Raw genomic sequence first — 18,489 nt, 5'->3', positions numbered from 1 at the left:
TAGCACACCATCAAACACCCTGGATTAGTTCACAGTATGACACCGCCAAAATCATATTTACATGGCAGAGAAGTGGCTTCATACCATACACCTGTACACACAAAAGGTATTATTACTCATTACTTAGAGATCCCACCTATTTCTCTAAGCAACACCGAACTGTGAAGAGAGAATTCTGAGAAAATTTAAGACTGGCAAGATTGTAAAATTTTGCCGGATATAAACAGGCTCCCCTGTTCAACATTGCCACATACTCCTTATTTCCTTACCCATCTGATTGAGTCCTTATTTCAAGAACCTTAAACCTTTGCCTTCCCACGGCTTTTACTTTGACTGTTTCAATTCCATACTCTTGTGCTTCTCGATAGGCATAAATTTCTGCTGTCGTTCCAAAATGTGCTTCTCTTTCAAGTACGTTGCTAAGAAGAAGAAAAACCAGCATATTAGGAAAAGCTACTGTAAGCTTGTTTCAGAATTACCTCTTCATCAAGAATCTTCAGTTTCCTGCTCAGCCCCCAAGCTGCTCTGGATTTGCAGGCAATGAGAGTAACAACACGAAACAACAATGCAATAGTCCGTAACATTCTCCATTACAGATATGGCATAAATTTCACATAACTGCAACTCTATTTACTAATTTACCTGTATGCAAGAACAGCAAAGGTTCTGTCTTTCTGTATTAAATTCCGCACCATGCTAACCTCTTGGGGACTAAAGAGCTGAAGAGGCAGTGTTTGTCCAGGAATCAACATTACCATCAGGTGGGGTAAGACTGGAATAGTCTGACAACTGTCATCATCATGGACAGTCCTTCCATGAAACTCTTCCATATCAGATCCTAAATACTTTCCAAAATAAGAAATAAAAAGCAGTTAGAAGTCACAATTCAGTGGGAGGGTTCTTGGAATCGTTCACAGTTTATAAACGCAAAAATTAAAGACAACAGAGCTTTGGGATGAATGGACTAGATCTACGGAACCCTAAGAAAAACAAAAATAGCCACTAGTGCTTCCCGTGCTTGCAGTACAATTGAGCCTCATCTTCTACACATTTAACATATGCAATTTCAATCGTACGAGCTTGGCTGCACCTCTGTTCCAAATCCATTCCACCCTTTTTCTTCTGCCTTTGTGTCTCTCTGTCTCCTCCTCCCTTCTGCCTGGTGGTCACTGGCATATGAAGTAAGAAGAGGCAGTGGAAACACAGGGAAGTCTCCTTCCCCTTGCCAGCTAAGGAAAACGTAATTTTGGCTACGTGCAACCATTAGAACAAAACCCCTGCATACTAGGCAATATGACTATAGTGCTAACTGGAAGAAGAAGAAGAAGAAGAAGAAGAAGAAGAAGAGGAGGAGGAGGAGTTTGGATTTGATATCCCGCCTTTCACTCCCTTTAAGGAGTCTCAAAGCAGCTAACATTCTCCTTTCCCTTCCTCCTCCACAACAAACACTCTGTGAGGTGAGTGGGGCTGAGAGACTTCAGAGAAGTGTGACTGGCCCAAGGTCACCCAGCAGCTGCATGTGGAGGAGCAGGGAATCGAACCCGGTTCCCCAGATTACGAGACTACCGCTCTTAACCACTACACCACACTGGCTCTCTAAAGTGAGTGCACAGCCCTATAAGAAGATATTTTTCCATAACAGGATGGGGCAAAAAGTTGCTCTAGTAGGAGAACATGACTGGATTTAGGTTCACTTTCTTGCTACTACCATGAGAGAAAATTGGAAGTCACAGGAAAAAATAAAATCTCTTTGGGAGTGGAAGATGGTTTTTGATGGTTCCATATACATAGTCCCTGGGGCTCTAAATTTCCAACATGGAACACAGATGCTGAGGAAAGAGCAACACTATGACACACATACCACATGTGAAGTTGGCAGGCTAGTATCAAAATTAATGATGTTTGGCTTTTCAGTCTCCTTGCTGTCTTGATCTTCAACTTCCATGTCAACGTCATCTTCTTCCTCACTCTCTGCTAAGAAGTCCAAGAAAGTTTTTTGAAAAACAAAAAACAAGTTGTCAAAAAAAATAAAGTACCACAAGTATTAAATTTCCTAAGATAGTTGATATCAGGGAAATATTTCCGAAAAAATGATGGTGAAAGTCCATCACTTGCAATGTACTGTGACAAATTATTTATTTTAGGAGAATATAAGCAGTTGTTTTATATGGACTAGCCAAGAATCATTTACACTACCTAGAAACAAGTGTCCAACTTAAATGTCTTTTCAAGTTTTGTTAAATAAAAAAATAAAAAGTTTTGTTAATCTACAATACTTTCTTGTGCACATAAAATATATGCTTTGCCATTGGGATATATGGTCCCTTAAGTTCCTCTTCCCTCCGCGCCCACAAAAACTGTTCTAGAGGCTTGGGCAACCCTTTGCAGAAGTGAGGCAAGTGGTAGTGGGGGAAAGAGAAAAACAACTACCAGACTTTTAGAAGACATCTGAAGGCAGCCCTGTTTAGGGAAGCTTTTAATGTTTAATATATTATTGTATTTTAATCTTCTGTTGCAAGCCGCCCAGAGTGGCTGGGGAAACCCAGCCAGATGGGCAAGATATAAATAAATCATCATCATCATCATCATCATAGGATTACAGAAAATCACTGAGTTTCCTCCATCCACAGGAAGCCCATAGGAACCTGGTTTCTTCAGCAAACAGTGAGAGAAAAGTCTGCATCCAACCCACGAAACAGAAGCTCTATGTACAGAAGCTCTACAAAAACAATATAGATCTCTGCATGACAGACTCAAAAGGCTAATATGCAAAAGGCTTGTGACAAAGTCACCAGTGATATTCTTGCAGAGAACGTGGTAAAATGTGGGTTGGATGAGGGTACTGTTAGGTAGAGTTGTAGCTGGCTGACTAACCAAACCCAAAGAGTGATCACTAATGGTTTCTCATCATCCTGGAGAAAATGGACAAGTGGAATGCGCCAGGGTTCTTTCCTAGGCCTGTTGTTCAAAGTCTTTATAAATGATTTGGATTAAGGAATTGAGGGGATGCTGATCCAATTTGCAGGAGAAACCAAACTGGGAGGGGTAGCAACTGGATTCCTAAAACCAATTAGACATTTCTCACAGCAATATCTCACTTTCAAAATCACTTTGTTGTAATGGTACTTTATTAACCACACCACTTTAGTTTTTCGGTACCTCCATTAGAAAAATGCTAACCATGCAGGTTAATTTTTTGAGATTCTGATAAAAAATCAGAGTGCCAAATCAGGTGAATAAGATGGATATGGAAAGATGTTCTGGGCCAAACTAGACTTGACTTTTATTGTGCTGTTTAGTTTTGTATGGCTGTTCTTTGTTTAATATGTTGCTGGCAGAAGGGGCATACAGGATTTGGAATGTTGCCTGTGGTTTGGAGAGGATTTATTCATTTGCTTCTATCATGGTCCAATCAGAATATCCAGTTGACCTATTTGTTAAACAAAACGTAGCTATGAAATGCCAAACTGCATTATAACAAGTACATCTAGTTTGGTCCGCATTCTTGGACTAGCTCTAGCTGAGTAGTCAAGGCACTCACAGCCATTCGTGAATTACTGTAGAGCAGAAATCTATGATGATTTGCATCTTTTCATGCTTCTTTAATATTCTAATGCCACTTTAGCAAACATTCCCAGTGTTTCCTGTAATTGTATGTCCCTTTAAAAAACAACAACAGCAAACAGAATACCCTCAATACCATAGATAACGTAAACCATAATCTTTGCACCTGATTTGTAGCCTCTAAATCAGTAGGGTGCATTAACATTTTTCCTCTCCATACTAGCTCTCTAACCCAATTCTGGTGTTAGTTCTATTAAGAGGTAAACATGGAGACACAGGTGTGCTGCCAAACCTCTCCACTATGTCATCATTACCACCTTCAATTAATCTGATGGTAAAGATCTGGAGCAGGGAGTCTCCTCTACTCATAGCGATTCCATGCACAGTTTAGAAAACCTCAGACAAAAACTAAACTATGGGGCCAAGCACACTTTCTTAGGCAGGGCATTCCAACATCCCTTTCTGCCCATCAACCATACATCAGATGATGGGAAGACAAACTGAAAAAAATAAAATCTTTCTTCTTTGGCCAGAATTTAATTTGAAGGGCTTGTTTAGTTGTGATTCATGTTGCTACCTCCATTCTAGTCCCCTGGGTTATGGCAAATTAACCTGAAGGAAACAATCCCTCCGCACAATTACATTTAAAAATACACAGCTGCTCAGATGTTAGGTGAACATGCAAATTATTTCACAAAAACTACAGTCCATAATAGTAAAAGGCCAGATGGAGAGTGAAACACAGTGTGGAGCAGTAGGAGTGCATCATGAAACATGGGCGGCATTTTTTTACTAAGCTGTAGAAAGCTAAGTCATAAAGTGTAGGTCTGTTCACCCCATTGAAACAGCAATCATTGCTCTCCAGAATGTAGGTCAAGCTACAAGTCACCATGGTGAGCACAGCTCAGCCCCCAAACTCCAAGAGACGCCTAGGATCAAGAGTAGTCAATATGGTAATGTCCGGATAATGCTGGATTGAAACTCCTATCATCCCTGACTATAGGTGATGCAGGAAGTTCAACAATGTATAAGGGACACCACATTAGCTAACCTTGATCTAGACCACGAGGATGATGAATGATTCTACCTTGCCATGACATTCCTACACCATTTTATCAATATGAACAGTATTGGCATACCATGATACATTCAACAGACAAGGTAAATTAAAATTTACTGTGTTGAAATTTTAAGACAGTCAAAATGACACTTCTTTCCTTGCACTGCTGTTGCAGAAGCAACTATTGCCACATACAGTGGTACCTCGGGTTAAGTACTTAATTTGTTTCGGAGGTCCGTACTTAACCTGTAACTGTTCTTAACCTGAAGCACCACTTTAGCTAATGGGGCCTCCTGCTGCTGCTGCGCCGCCGGAGCACAATTTCTGTTCTCATCCTGAAGCAAAGTTCTTAACCTGAAGCAATATTTCTGGGTTAGCGGAGTCTGTAACCTGAAGCATATGTAAACTGAAGCGTATGTAACCCGAGGTACCACTGTACTTAAGATTGCTTCTGAAATCTTAAAATGCTGGTCTCATATTTTCTATGCTGTTTGAACACAGAGTAGCTCATCACCAATTTTCACATTCCATAAATAGTTTATCAGGTTATACCACCTTTCAATAATTTTTTTTTAAAGGCCCATTTGCAGAAGGCAATTTTATCTACATTCCATTGTAAAGCTTTCCTTTGAAGCTTGATCAAATGGTGGATGCAACCTTTAAAATGTGCTGCCATTCGCTTTTAGCATGAGGTCGTGTTTCATTCTCAAGACCACCTCATGTTAAGCGCTCTTCTGTTTCTCATTTTCACTTATTTTAACACGAAAAGAAGTGGCAGCCTAACTGTGCTGCGTTTTGGCTGAAAGAGCCTAAAGCCTGTGAAGAGCGATGACTCATCTTACTGCAGTGGCACAATGGAAAAAACCCATCACTTTAGCCTATCTTTCTCAGATGCAAGACAAAATACAGATGGATGAAGACACCACACATCTTGCCTTCTATCATCTTAAGATGGAAGTGAAATTACACACATATTTTAAGTTATATTAAATTAAGGTAAACATCCAAAATAATTTCCAGAGGGATAGCTGTGTTAAATGTTGCAGCAAAAAATAAGAGTTCACCACAGAGGCTTATGCCACAACCAATTTGTTAGTGTTTCAGGTAACACAGTACAGTATGGTTTGCTGTTGTGCAAAACAACATATTTTATTTATATTTGAAACATTTATATTTTGCAGGATATGGATTATGAAGTTCATTTGTCAATAGTCTTGTGATACTGAAGTTCTCCTTTTGATAACTGGGGAACAGTAATTATGAGTCTGACACTTTTGAGAGTCACAGTTTTACAGAAAGGGCACAGTCACAGTCTTTGATTGTACATTTCTACAACACAGGACAGCATACTGAATGGTTGGAGAAAGGTCCTGAAGGTTTATAGCAGTGGGTTATGTACCAACCTCAGGTAGAACCAGCAAAACTGTCAAAACTCTTGTGTCTGTTTTAGGCAAGAACAGAAATGTACTGTATTGAAAAACAGCTAAACAACCTCTTGCATCTGGTTGGGCTTAAAAGTGGATCCCAGGTCACAGTTAGTAGATCAGGGGTCTGCAACCCGCGGCTCCGGAGCCGCATGTGGCTCTTTTACACCTTTGCCGCGGCTCCGGGGCGGATACTAGCGAGGGGAGGAGGCGCATTGTGTGCCCTGACACTCCCCACTGTTTTAAATGTCGCAATGGTTTTGCGGCTCCCCGTTTTTTCTTCTTCGGTCCAAGTGGCTCTTTTTGTCTTAAAGGTTGCAGACCCCTGTAGTAGATAATAATAATAATACTTTTTATTTATACCCCGCCCTCCCCAGCCAAGGCCGGGCTCAGATCCCAAAATGCTGGTACTACTGCTCTAATTAAATCATCTGGTCTAAGGCTGAATCTCCTATGTTATCTATTAAACTTTGTTTGGCTACTGGCATCCATGGCATGGTGAAGTTTGCTTTCTTCCTGCTCTCTGATGATAGTGCAACAAAATCTATAGAGATGGTTACCCAACTTCCAAATTAAGTTGCAGAGAACAGGAGAAAAGCAAAGTTCACCATGCCAAGGGTGCCAGTAGCCAAAAATAGTTTAATTGCTCAATACAAATGGTTCAAGGAATAAAGTCAAATTACATACTGAACAGAGAGCCAAGTTGTCTTTACTCCTTGCCACGGTTTTATGCAAAAGCAATCCATTTTTCCATATGCAAACAGTATGTAAACTGAGCATTCCTCCCTGAACACTAGACTAATACTAAGAAGTTTTATTAATATCAATTCTACATGCAGCCAACGTATTACAAGAAAACAGCTGGAAAAACAGGTTTATTCACAATCTTTAATCTTTCAGTTTCATTCTTTAAGGATAACACCTACCACAGTATCCATGCAACCAGCCTATTGCATACGACTAAGCAAAGTATGCTGTTTTCTTCCTTCATTTCCTTTCCACCTTTATTTTCTTGCAACTGTCCCAATATGCCCAGCTGCTCACCTTGTTCATTTCCTCTCTGAAGTATATTCCAAGTGAAAGCTTTTCAGGAAATGCGACTCATTCAACAGAATAATATACTACTATTGCTAACTTGCTTTTAACACGTAGTAAGGAATCATTCTTCCAAGGAATCGTTTTGATTTCTAACCTAAACCCAATGAAGAAAATAATTTTATTGTGAACTATGTATTGAATCTGACTGTGCTCGACACCACATAACTACTCTTGTCAAAGAGTAGTTTTCTACTAATCTCCACAAAAAACAACAACAGATAATGGTCTATTTTTTCCAATTAGAAGTAGCCAGAATTTTTCCCCTTTTCTTACTGTCAGGGAACTGCCATCGGAAGGACAGGAGGTGCAAAGGCTCCCTCAGGTTGAAAGAGACGGAGCAGCTGAAGAGGGAACCAGTAGGGGGCGAGCAGGAACTTCCAGGGAAAGTGAGTCGGAGGGGTGGCTCAGAGACGTTTCCAGCGAAAACAGTGGAGAGGTCTCAGGACCTCCTATAGGGACACCCACGCCTCGCCGGAAACTGTCACGCAGAGAGTCCAGAAGACGTGTTTCCGTGAAAGAGCTTTTATGTTGGAAACGTTTCCGAAAGCAACCACTTTCGGATTCTACTAGCGATTGACGCAGCCATGCCGGAGGGGCTCCGTCACAGGCAGAGGTTTGAAAACCTGATCAAACTCTGAGGGACTTGCATTTTACGCACAAGCAGCTCATCATCCCACCACAGCAATCCGAAAGTCACTGAAAGCCAGCTTGTGCAAGCAGCGGCATCATGAGCGACCCAGCCGGAACCGGAGGAGCAGGAGCAGCTGGAGGAGGTCCAAGCCTGGAAGAAAGGTACAGGGCGTTGGAGATCCAGCTGGCCATGCAAACGGCGAGGCTTGAGGAGAGGAGGGCTCAGGATGCAGAAAAGGGAAAGGAGAAAACCACCTCGATAGCCAGAAAGGTGCCAGGATTGGTGCAGAAATTCGGGGGAGATCCCAGAAACTATCATGCCTTTAGAACTGAGATGCAATACGCTCTCAACCTGCAGTATGATGACTTCCCCGACGAGGAATCGCGAGTGGCTTTTGTAATTGGCCATCTCGAAGGGGGGGCGAAGGATTGGGTTCGACCCCTGATGGCAGTGAATAATGAGATACTAAAGGACACGAGGAAGTTTTTTCGTGCCATGGACCTGATGTTTTCCAGTGACATTGAGCAGGGGGTGGTACGAAGGCAGTTAATGGCTTGCAAACAGGGGAGCCGATCTGTTCGTGAGTACTGGACTGAGTTTACTATGCTGATTCATAAATTGGGGTGGGACCTATCGGCGGAACCCATCCAAATGCTTTTTGAAGAGGGGCTTTCTTCGGCCGTTAAAGATGAACTTTCCCGGGGGCCAAGGGCGGAGTCTATGGACCAGCTGACCAAATCCGCGCTGGCCATAGGAGCGCGCCAGGAAGCGAGAGCTTTGGAAAGGCGGGAAGGGAAAGGAGAACGTTGGAGGGAACTGCGCATTCCGGACATTCCAGAGCCACCTTTCCCGCCGGCAGAGCCGATGGAAGTTGGAACAGCGCGGGCGCGCGCAGTTTCAAATCCCAGTGAAGGGCGGAAGAAGGAGGGAAAGAGCGCCAAGAAATGTTATCTCTGCCAACAGCCAGGGCACTTTGCCAGAGTCTGCCCACAAAGAAAGGAATGGCAAGGGATGGCAGGAGCTGTGGGGGAAAGGGAGGAGGAAAACAAGGAGCAAGTAAAAGCCAACGCCTGGCTGCCACCGTCGGGGCACAGCAGCCAGGCCAAAGAGCAGTGAAAGTGCCCACGCCAGAACCACCCAGACCTGCTTTAGTGATAGAAGTGTCACTAGAGCTGCCAAATGGACACCCCCTACAGGTCAAGGCGCTTTTGGATTCAGGCAGCTCCTGTAATTTTATGAGTAAGGAGTTTGCAGCTGAGCACCAGATACAGACCATCCCTTTAAGTAATCCCTTGCAGGTGACCACGATTGATGGCAGAGAGCTGTTGGGAGGAGAAGTTAGCCAACAGACTGTCCCGATGATAATGAGGGTGGCAAGGCACACCGAACGGATAGCGTTTAATGTGGCCACCTTGGGAGGAGCTCCCATCATCTTGGGGATGAGCTGGCTGGCGCTACACGATCCGCTAGTGGGCTGGCATCAGAGGGTGGTCTCCTTTGGGTCAGCGCATTGCCTAGAACACTGCAAGCAGGGGAAGGTTCAGGGCGGAGACAAAGTCACCCTAGCCGGGATGGAAGTAATGGGCAGAGGGAAGGTGCCCCCGCAATACGCAGATCTGAGCAACGTATTCAGCGAAAGGGAAGCAGACAAACTGCCGCCGCATAGACCCTTTGACTGTCAAATCAACCTACTCCCTGGGGCCCAACTCCCAGTGGGCAAGCTGTACGCCATGTCCGACAGGGAGATGCAGGAGCTGAGGGAGTTCATTGACAAAAACCTGAAGCGAGGTTTCATCAGAGAGTCCCGAGCGGTGGGGGGCAGCCCAGTGTTTTTTGTGGACAAAAAAAACACAGATAAGCCGAGACTTGTGTGTGACTTCAGGGCCTTGAATGCAGTGTCGGAACCCCTGGCTTTCCCTATGCCCCGAATTGATGACATTTTGACCAGGGTAAGGAAGGGAAAGATTTTTACAAAGCTGGACCTGCGGGGGGCGTACAATCTGATACGCATAAGGAAGGGAGATGAATGGAAGACCACCATGTTCACCCCTTTGGGAGCCTTTGAATACCTCGTTATGCCCTTCGGTCTACAAGGAGGCTCCGCGTGCTTTCAAGCGTTTATTAACCACGTTCTGGGGCCTTTGCTCTACAAGAACTGTGTGGCCTTTTTAGACGACGTGTTGGTGTATTCGGAGGATGAGGAGCAGCATGTGAGGGACGTTCGAGAAGTGTTGGGCAGGCTGCAAGCCAACCAGCTGTGGGTGAAACTGGAGAAGTGCCAGTTTCATACCAAGGAGGTGGAATTCCTGGGGTACCGCTTGTCAGACAAGGGATTGGCCATGGATCCAGGCAAGGTCCAAGCGGTACTGGAAGGGAAGACACCGAAGACCAAGAAGGATGTGCAAAGATTCTTGGGGTTTGGGAACTTTTATCGGAAGTTCATCAAGAACTTTGCCCACTTGACGGCGCCCATCACCGACTGCCTCAGCAGCAAGAAGAAATTTGTTTGGACGGCGGAGGCGGAGCGAGCATTTGAAGAACTGAAAAGGGCTTTCGCCTCGGAAGAACAACTTCTGCATGTGGATTTACGAAAACCCATGAGAGTGGAAACCGATGCGTCCGACCGGGCGGTAGGGGCGGTACTTCTTCAACCGGGGAGGAGTATGTCAGAGTGGAGACCGTGTGCCTTCTTCTCGCGGAAGCTGAATAAATCCGAGAGGAACTACACGGTGTATGACAGGGAACTACTTGCCATTCACGAAGCGTTCCGGAGGTGGAGACATTTATTAATTGGGGCACAACAAAAGGTGCAAGTGTGCACCGACCACAAGAATTTAGAGTATTGGAGAACAGCTCGAGTGCTCAACCAACGACAAGTGAGATGGGCACAGGAATTCTCTAAATTCAACTTTGAAATTTGTTATGTGCCAGGTCCAGAAAACGTCAGGGCGGACGCTCTCTCACGCAAACCAGAGTATTGGGAGGGGGAGGGGGCGATTGAAGAGAGACATGTCATCCCTGAGGACCGCTGGGTGTGTGGGGCGGCGCTGGTGGGGCAACGAGAACTGGTAGAGGAAACGGAAAATGATGAATATGCCCAGGATAAGCTCAGAGGACTCAGGGGGGAGGGCGAGAGCCCCGAAGGTTTTGAGGAAAGAAATGGGGCATTGTATTACAAAGGGGCACTGTATATACCCGAAGGTGAATTGAGGGGGAGAGTACTCAAGCAGTTGCACGATAGCCCCACGGCGGGACATTTTGGGCAACACAAGACCATGTGGTTGGTTACCAGGGAATTCTGGTGGCCCAAGGTGAGGGAAGATGTAAGGGAGTATGTAAGAGGGTGTGACCAATGTCAGCGAGCCAAAGGGGAAAGACGGGCGCCGGCAGGGTTATTAGAACCATTACCCACACCAGAACGGCCTTGGGAAGCGGTATCAATAGATTTTATGACGGATCTGCCGAAGTCCAAGGGGAAAACAGCCATCATGGTAGTAGTAGACCTGTTAACAAAGATGTGCCACTTTGTAGCATGCTCACATGCAGTCACAGCGGAAGAAACAGCGAAGTTGTTTGTAGAACACATCTTTAGGTTGCACGGGGCTCCCTTGAGGGTGATCTCGGACCGCGGCAAACAATTTACTTCCAGGTTCTGGAGGAAGCTCATGAGCTTGCTGCACGTGGAAGTCAATTTTTCAACGGCCCGGCACCCTGAAACCAACGGGCAGGCGGAAAGAGCAAATGGCATTCTTCAACAATATCTGAGGTGTTATGTCAATGACAGAGAGAACGATTGGGTCGAAAAGTTGGCGCTGGCAGAATTTGCCTACAATAATGCGGAGAATGTGTCCACAGGGATGAGCCCCTTTTTGGCTAATTACGGGTGTCACCCCAGGGCATTTCCAGGGGAGGGAGGGGAGAGATGGAGCGTTCCAGCGGCTGAACATTTTGTAGAAGAGATGGAAGCGATCCATCATCAGCTCCAGCTCAACTTAGAAAGGGCCAAGGCACAATATAAGAAGCAGGCAGACAAGAACAGAAGGGAAGGTGAAACCATAAGGGTGGGGGATCAAGTGTGGCTGTCAACCCAAGGGTTGCCGTTCAAAGGGGGTTGTAAGAAATTGAGGCCCAGAAGATTGGGACCCTTTGAGGTCATTCAGCAGGTCAACCCGGTGGCTTTCAAACTCCGGTTACCCAACCACATGAAATTGCACCCAGTGTTCCACAGGTCGTTACTGTCACCATACAGGGGGGGACGTGAAGGGGAGCACGTCAGGGGACCAGCCTTGGAAGAGAGGGAACGCAGCAACCATGTAGCGGAAATCCTCGATTCCAGGTGGAAGGGAAATCAGGTAGAGTATTTGGTGGCGTGGGAAGGGGAACCGGAGTCAGAAAACACCTGGGTGACTGCAGGGGAGGTCAATGACGAGGTTTTAACAGAAACGTTCCACCAAAGATTCCCTAGGAAACCACAGCCGGTAGAAAGGTTTAGGAGGGAGTACTTCGGCACCACCGACGAGGAACAGGAAATGGAAGGATTCACGGAGTCGGAGTTGGAAGAGGGAATAGACTCCGAAGACGAGGAGTATCGAGAGACGAGGGACAGTAGCAGGTGGAGGGAAGTGTTCGAAACTTCGGACGATGAGGAAGGTTCTTTCAGGGGTTTTACTTCCTCCCAGCCCGGAGGGGAGGAGACGGGAGGGGGTGAAGGGGGCCCTGGAGGGGAGGTGGATGTCAGGGAACTGCCATCGGAAGGACAGGAGGTGCAAAGGCTCCCTCAGGTTGAAAGAGACGGAGCAGCTGAAGAGGGAACCAGTAGGGGGCGAGCAGGAACTTCCAGGGAAAGTGAGTCGGAGGGGTGGCTCAGAGACGTTTCCAGCGAAAACAGTGGAGAGGTCTCAGGACCTCCTATAGGGACACCCACGCCTCGCCGGAAACTGTCACGCAGAGAGTCCAGAAGACGTGTTTCCGTGAAAGAGCTTTTATGTTGGAAACGTTTCCGAAAGCAACCACTTTCGGATTCTACTAGCGATTGACGCAGCCATGCCGGAGGGGCTCCGTCACAGGCAGAGGTTTGAAAACCTGATCAAACTCTGAGGGACTTGCATTTTACGCACAAGCAGCTCATCATCCCACCACACTTACTTTTCAGTTTGAAACACGCAGAAATTCAGCTCTGCCCTCCTAACAGAGGCTGCCTGAATTGAATTGCTCCAGGTGACAGAACCACCAGTCTTATGACCACAAAATTGTGCACATATAATATGAAAGGATTAGTAAATGGAACACAGAAGCTAATGTAGATAGCCCTTTGTGTCTTCTCTTATCAAAGTAAACCAGTAATTGTTACCCTAAGCTACCTTCTCTTACCACTACAGCACATCCAACTGAAAGCTATTCAGATAAAATATATATGGCCTGCTACAGACATATTTTAAACAATTTGGGCTTTTAGTTGTTTGTGATTTTGTTTTTTAACAGAATCAAAATTTATATTGACTACAGAAAACCTTGTATTCATCACAGCCAAATTTATGGCACCTCTTTTGCTCATATGACACTTTCTCTTTCCTCACAGAACAATCTCCTCAGCAGCCATTTCAGCTGGTCACTAGAAGAACAATTATGTAACTTAACTTCAAGAAACAGCACACAGTATTCATTTTCTTGTTTCTCTTTCTCTCCCTATTCCTTTTTTACTGAATCTATTAAAGTGAAAGTCCGCAGGCCAGGACTCTTGTTCTTAAATGTCTGTACAGTGGTACCTCAGGTTACGAACTTAATTCGTTCTGGAGGTCCGTTCTTAACCCGAAACCATTCTTAACCTGAGGCACGCTTTCGCTAACAGGGCCTCCGTTCTCATCCTGGGGCAAAGTTCTCAACCCGAGGTACTACTTCTAGGTTAGTGAAGTTTGTAACCCAAAATGTTTGTAACCCGAGGTACCACTGTATAGTACCTAGAACATTTTGGGTGCTTTGTAAATGATAAATAGTAATTTTAAAAACTATTGTGAACCACTCCTTAGCATATATCATCAATCTTTCCCCCCATTCCTGATGCCCTTCTAAAATCTCCTTATTGACTCTACCACCTGTGCCACTATCCCACCCATATTTAACTAGTCTGCTCCTTTAAGCATCTTGTTCAAGAAGCTATAGCCACGACAGCAAAACATTCATCAATTAATTGCTAAATGATCTTGCAAGCCGATCTGGGAGAAGGGAGAAAGAATCACTGTTTATCAGTGCTCAAACTGAAGAACCAGGGCAAGTGCACCAGTCTGCCATTATACTAAAGCTAAGCAGCTCTGGGTCTGCTCTGAGTTTGGATAGTGGGAACCTATGTAACCATATTGAAAAGTAGAATGTAGCTGTAATATGCAAGAAGCCAATCCAAACCCAAAATCTGCTGGGATGAGTGAGTTACGATCTGGTGGATCTCCAACACAGCCAGAGATGTGCTAGTGTAAATCCCTCATCCCTGCTCCGGCAAGGCCTGAGCAAGCCCTTCAAAAGGAACAATCTAGGAGCATACAGCAGGACTTGGCAAGATGGAGACTTACGCTGGAGCCTAACTCGGTTCCGCTCAGTTACGTGACCTAGCAACTCGGCAGTACTCACACCAGAAAAAGGTGCTGTGTGACAAACTCTCCTTCAAAGGTTTGTTTTCTTTGTGCTAGGTTTGGACTGGCTCAGCTAGCAGTGGCCTCACTCCTGGATGGAGTTTGGCTCTGGTGTACTTTCCACTGGCTTAATTTAAACTAGCATAAATTATGTTGGCTCCTTACCTGTAGTTACAATTGCTCGTTTAGCAAAGCAAATTCCTGATAATGCATGATAAGCCCAACTAGAAAAGGTGGCTGCTCTGGGATTGGCCCTTAAGTCAGTGTCACAATACTTATTCATTACTGCCCAAAACACTTTACCATGGCAAACTGCAAAGATTTCCAGGCCCATCTGTGCAATTTTGAATCTAAACATATTTTCTCTTCTTTTTCTTTGGAGGCTGCATACCTGCACCATCTCCTACACATCCATTGAAGCAAACTATCATTGCTGATGCTTCCATTACATGGGAATAGTTTACTGGTATGGTTAGTGCTACTGAACTACCAAGAAAAAACAACATTAACCTCATTAAAAGGGCCTAGCGTTGTCAGGGGCCTTTCCCTCAACTTCACATAAAATTGTGTGCTAGTTATTACAGAAATAATAGGCGGGTAACCATACTTCTTACTGCTGTAGATCTCCCTCTCTCCAAAATAGTAGCACACAGTCTTGCTGCTTCAGACACAAGCCTACATTGTTTTTTTGTTCCAATGTGAAAAGTCCCCACGCTACACAGCAATCCAGTTTCTCTTCCTACACCAAAAGCCTTTCTTTTGGTAGCATTTTCCAACTGGAGAGAGATTCTGCCGCTTTGAAATATTAAAACATTTTTAAAAATGGTCACATGAAGATTGTACCACAAGTACATGCATTTATTAAAAGAAATGCTCCTTTGCTGCCGCCACCCCCCAAACCATCTGGCTCTGTACTAGAATCAGTGCTACTTAACTTTTTCAAAAATATCTGAATTCAGTGGGGAGCAGTGAGGTAGCCAAGATTTGTTATTCCAATTTATGTAGGATGGTGAAAACTCAAGGGGAAATGTAAAGTGTAGCCAAGATGTTATCCCAAAACTGGACACAAGAACAAAAGAGCAAATAGATTTCAATGCGATGGGGGTGGGGAAGTTGGGCTGTTGAATCCTAACTAATAGGCCAAAACTTCTCCTCCATGGTATGTGTCAAAATGCAGGTCACTAGCCTCTTAGCAGGCTGATAACTTTTGTGAGCTTATCTAGGTCCCTCATAAAAATTTAAGAACCATTCTGCTGGGACAAAGGTTTATTTACTTCAGCATCCTGTCCTAGTAGGCCACAGAATATTGTGACTATTTAGATTCTTGGTCATTGACAGACAACATCACAGAGATTAGTTATAGCAGCTAAAAACAACACCTCATAATTCAGAGTGAGTGACCTGTTGGAGATACATCAATGGCACCCATCTTTTCGGGAGAAAATGGAATGTGCCGTCAAATCATTGTGTTAGCAGTGCAGAAGTGACCTCCCTGGAGCGCAGTATATGTGGAGGTCCTGGGCTACCCAAATGACAAGACCCCATACTCAGTCTTACTGATGGGGGAAAGCAGAACAGTATGTCTGGCACCAGCTTGACTGCATGAGTTGCCAAAAGTAGGCATACAAGGTGCCATCCAACTATCTTAGGGACTCTGGATTTTGTGTAAGGTTTACTTCTTAGCCTTATACCCCTGGTGACACACAGGGGACAGATATCACAATCACTTGGGGACATTTGGCTGACTACTGTTTGACAAGAAAAGCAAATTTTAATACTCCTACTTTACAAGTCTGCACGGTTACTACTATACAGCACAATGTTTATATAGTAGCAGCATATTTGTGAATACTTACCACAAGCCCATACACATTTCCCCACTTGTTCCAGTTCCTTAAATCCTAATGGCCTATGTCTCAGGCTGCTGCTTTTGATTCTTATTCTTGTTCTTGGTTCTCACCTCCACCAGCTTTCCAGTACCATGTTGCTTATTCTCTTTCTGCCCCAGTGATACAATATTTCCCGCCTGACTCCATTCCAAACGCCAGATCCCTCACCACCCAATGTCACAAATACCCATCCATCTTCCTGCCTTTATTGTTTCCTCGCCAAAATATAATACCTCACTATTACTCCGGACTCTTCTTAATCTGTGACCCTGCAAGATTTCCCCAACCCTCCCTTAACACTTCAGTTCTCTGTCCTACCTCAAGTTCCAGGCTCCAAAACTCTCTCAAGGCCACAATTCCCTACCCTTCCCTTTCTGTCCACAACAACATCCCAGGTCCCAGGAAACTTGCACTTTCCCCTTCAGGTCACCATCTCCGCCCTCACCTTTGGAACCAAAGCCTCGGTTCCCTGGCACAACTCCTAGGCCTTTAGTGGCACCGGAGAGAGGCAGAAACCTAACTGGAAAAGTCCTTGCATCCTCCTGTGATAAAAAAACCCACAGATATGTCCACCTGTTTGCTGTGTTGCTTAAGGCAGTGTTTCCCAACCTTGGGCCTCCAGCTGTTTTTGGACTACAACTCCCATCATCCCTAGCTAGCAAGACCAGTGGTCAGGGATGATGGGAATTGTAGTTCAAAAACAGCTGGAGGCTCAAGGTTGGGAAACACTGGCTTAAGGAGCAGGCAGGAGTGGTTCCAGATGCTCCTCCAGCTTTATGCAGGCAGATGGCAGCGGGATGCTAATTCCTCCCAACCCAGTCTCATCCTTCCTTGCCTTTGGATTGTGTCAGCTCCTCTCTTGCCCTACTCCAGACACACCCCACTTTTCCAACTTAAGGCCACCCATCCCAGTCCCTGTCCCCACACCCACTGCCTACGCCAAGGGCTCCAGTACCCCATATTATCTGGGTCTCGGCACCACCTCTTCCCCACCCCACCCCACCCCCAGTACACCACACACCTTTCCCCTCCCCCAATTCCTGAAACTGCCAGCTCTCGCCCATGCCTTGCCCTCTCCCAAAGCAACTCCGGTTCCTAAAAGCCCTAGCGCTGCGGTATCCTTAAGAGTCCCCCCTTCCCAATTCCTTTGCTTCCGATACACCCACTCCCCTATTTCCTTCCTCTCGTCCCCACACACCCCTTTTCAACCCCCCCCAACTGTCACTACCCCCCGGCCCCCTCACCCCACCCCACTCCTCCTCCAGGAAGCCCTTCGGGGCCAGTGGCTTTTACCTTGCCGGAGTCTTATTGCCCCCACCCCCAGCAGCGCCCCATTTCTCTTTTTGCCACGGACTAGGCGCCGCCGCCCCCCACCCAAATACCTCGGGAGACTTCGCACGCCCCTCTGCCTCCCCCGCCGCCCACCCTTGAGGGGCCCGCCCGCGCCGCGCGCCGGGAGCGACCATTACCGGGAATGAGCTGCAAGTGGTTCCCCATGTTGTTATCCTGATCTCCGCCTCCTTCGTCTGCGGCCATCGCTGTTTACCCGGAGAGGAGCCTGGGAAGGCGCCGCGAGGAGGGAGGGAGGGAGAGGAGGCGGCTCTTGCAAGGGGAGCTGCGAATCCGGCGGGGGCGGCAGCGGCTTCTAGCGACCTGAGGGAGCGCTGCACCTTCCTTGCTGCTGCTTCTTCCTCAGAAATGCTCCCCAACAGCATTTGCAGAAATTGCTCCCAAACGGCAATCTCCGCTTCCCCTCTTCGGATAGGAACCGGGGGGATGCAAAATGCAAAAGACAAAGGGCGCTTGAAGACGGTTCGGCATTGCACTGCGCGGCCTTTTCCTTTTTAAAGAAATCTAAAGAAGTGGTGCTTTTGAGCCACCAAACCCATAGGGAATCCCATAACTCTTTTCTGTCTGTGGAATGTTCTTCGTCACACACACACACACACACACACACACCGTGTTACTTCTGTGCCATTACAAGACTGCATCGCAGACAGAAACCCAACCGGGGGCGCTTTTCGCGTTGGAGGCACTTCCCTTAGTTTGCCCACTGAATTCCTGGAACTCACAAAAGGCAAGTGTGTTTGTGTTGGGGAAGGTGGTGTTGGACAGTGAAGAAACCCTAAATGTAACATTATTCAATTACTTCCTATGTTGCTTCTGAAGCATGCTTCCTCAATAGTTGCTTCATTATCCT

General features: G+C 45.9%; 1 protein-coding gene across 4 annotated transcripts in view; it reads right to left on the bottom strand.

The window, feature by feature from the left end:
- Positions 1 to 17,884, bottom strand: part of CRBN (cereblon) — a 33,985-nt gene extending 16,101 nt beyond the window's left edge. For 2 of the 4 annotated variants that reach the window (XM_028719355.2, XM_028719361.2), the window contains exons 1-4: positions 17,759 to 17,884; positions 1,862 to 1,974; positions 643 to 845; positions 270 to 419 (exon numbers count right to left, since the gene is read on the bottom strand). In XM_028719355.2, coding sequence (XP_028575188.1) covers positions 270 to 419; positions 643 to 845; positions 1,862 to 1,974; positions 17,759 to 17,825 — 533 coding nt within the window. In that variant the 5' untranslated portion in view covers positions 17,826 to 17,884. Of the gene's footprint in view, positions 1 to 269; positions 420 to 642; positions 846 to 1,861; positions 1,975 to 16,256; positions 16,408 to 17,758 lie in introns of those variants that run through there. The other 2 variants (XM_028719356.2, XM_028719359.2) reach the window with 2 other exon arrangements.
- Between the last annotated feature and the right edge of the window lie 605 nt (positions 17,885 to 18,489).

The sequence above is a fragment of the Podarcis muralis genome, chromosome 2 (genome assembly GCF_964188315.1).
Source record: "Podarcis muralis chromosome 2, rPodMur119.hap1.1, whole genome shotgun sequence".
NCBI lineage: Eukaryota > Metazoa > Chordata > Lepidosauria > Squamata > Lacertidae > Podarcis > Podarcis muralis.
Note: the sequence above shows the minus strand (reverse complement) of the source record. Positions and strands in the feature narration are given on the sequence as shown.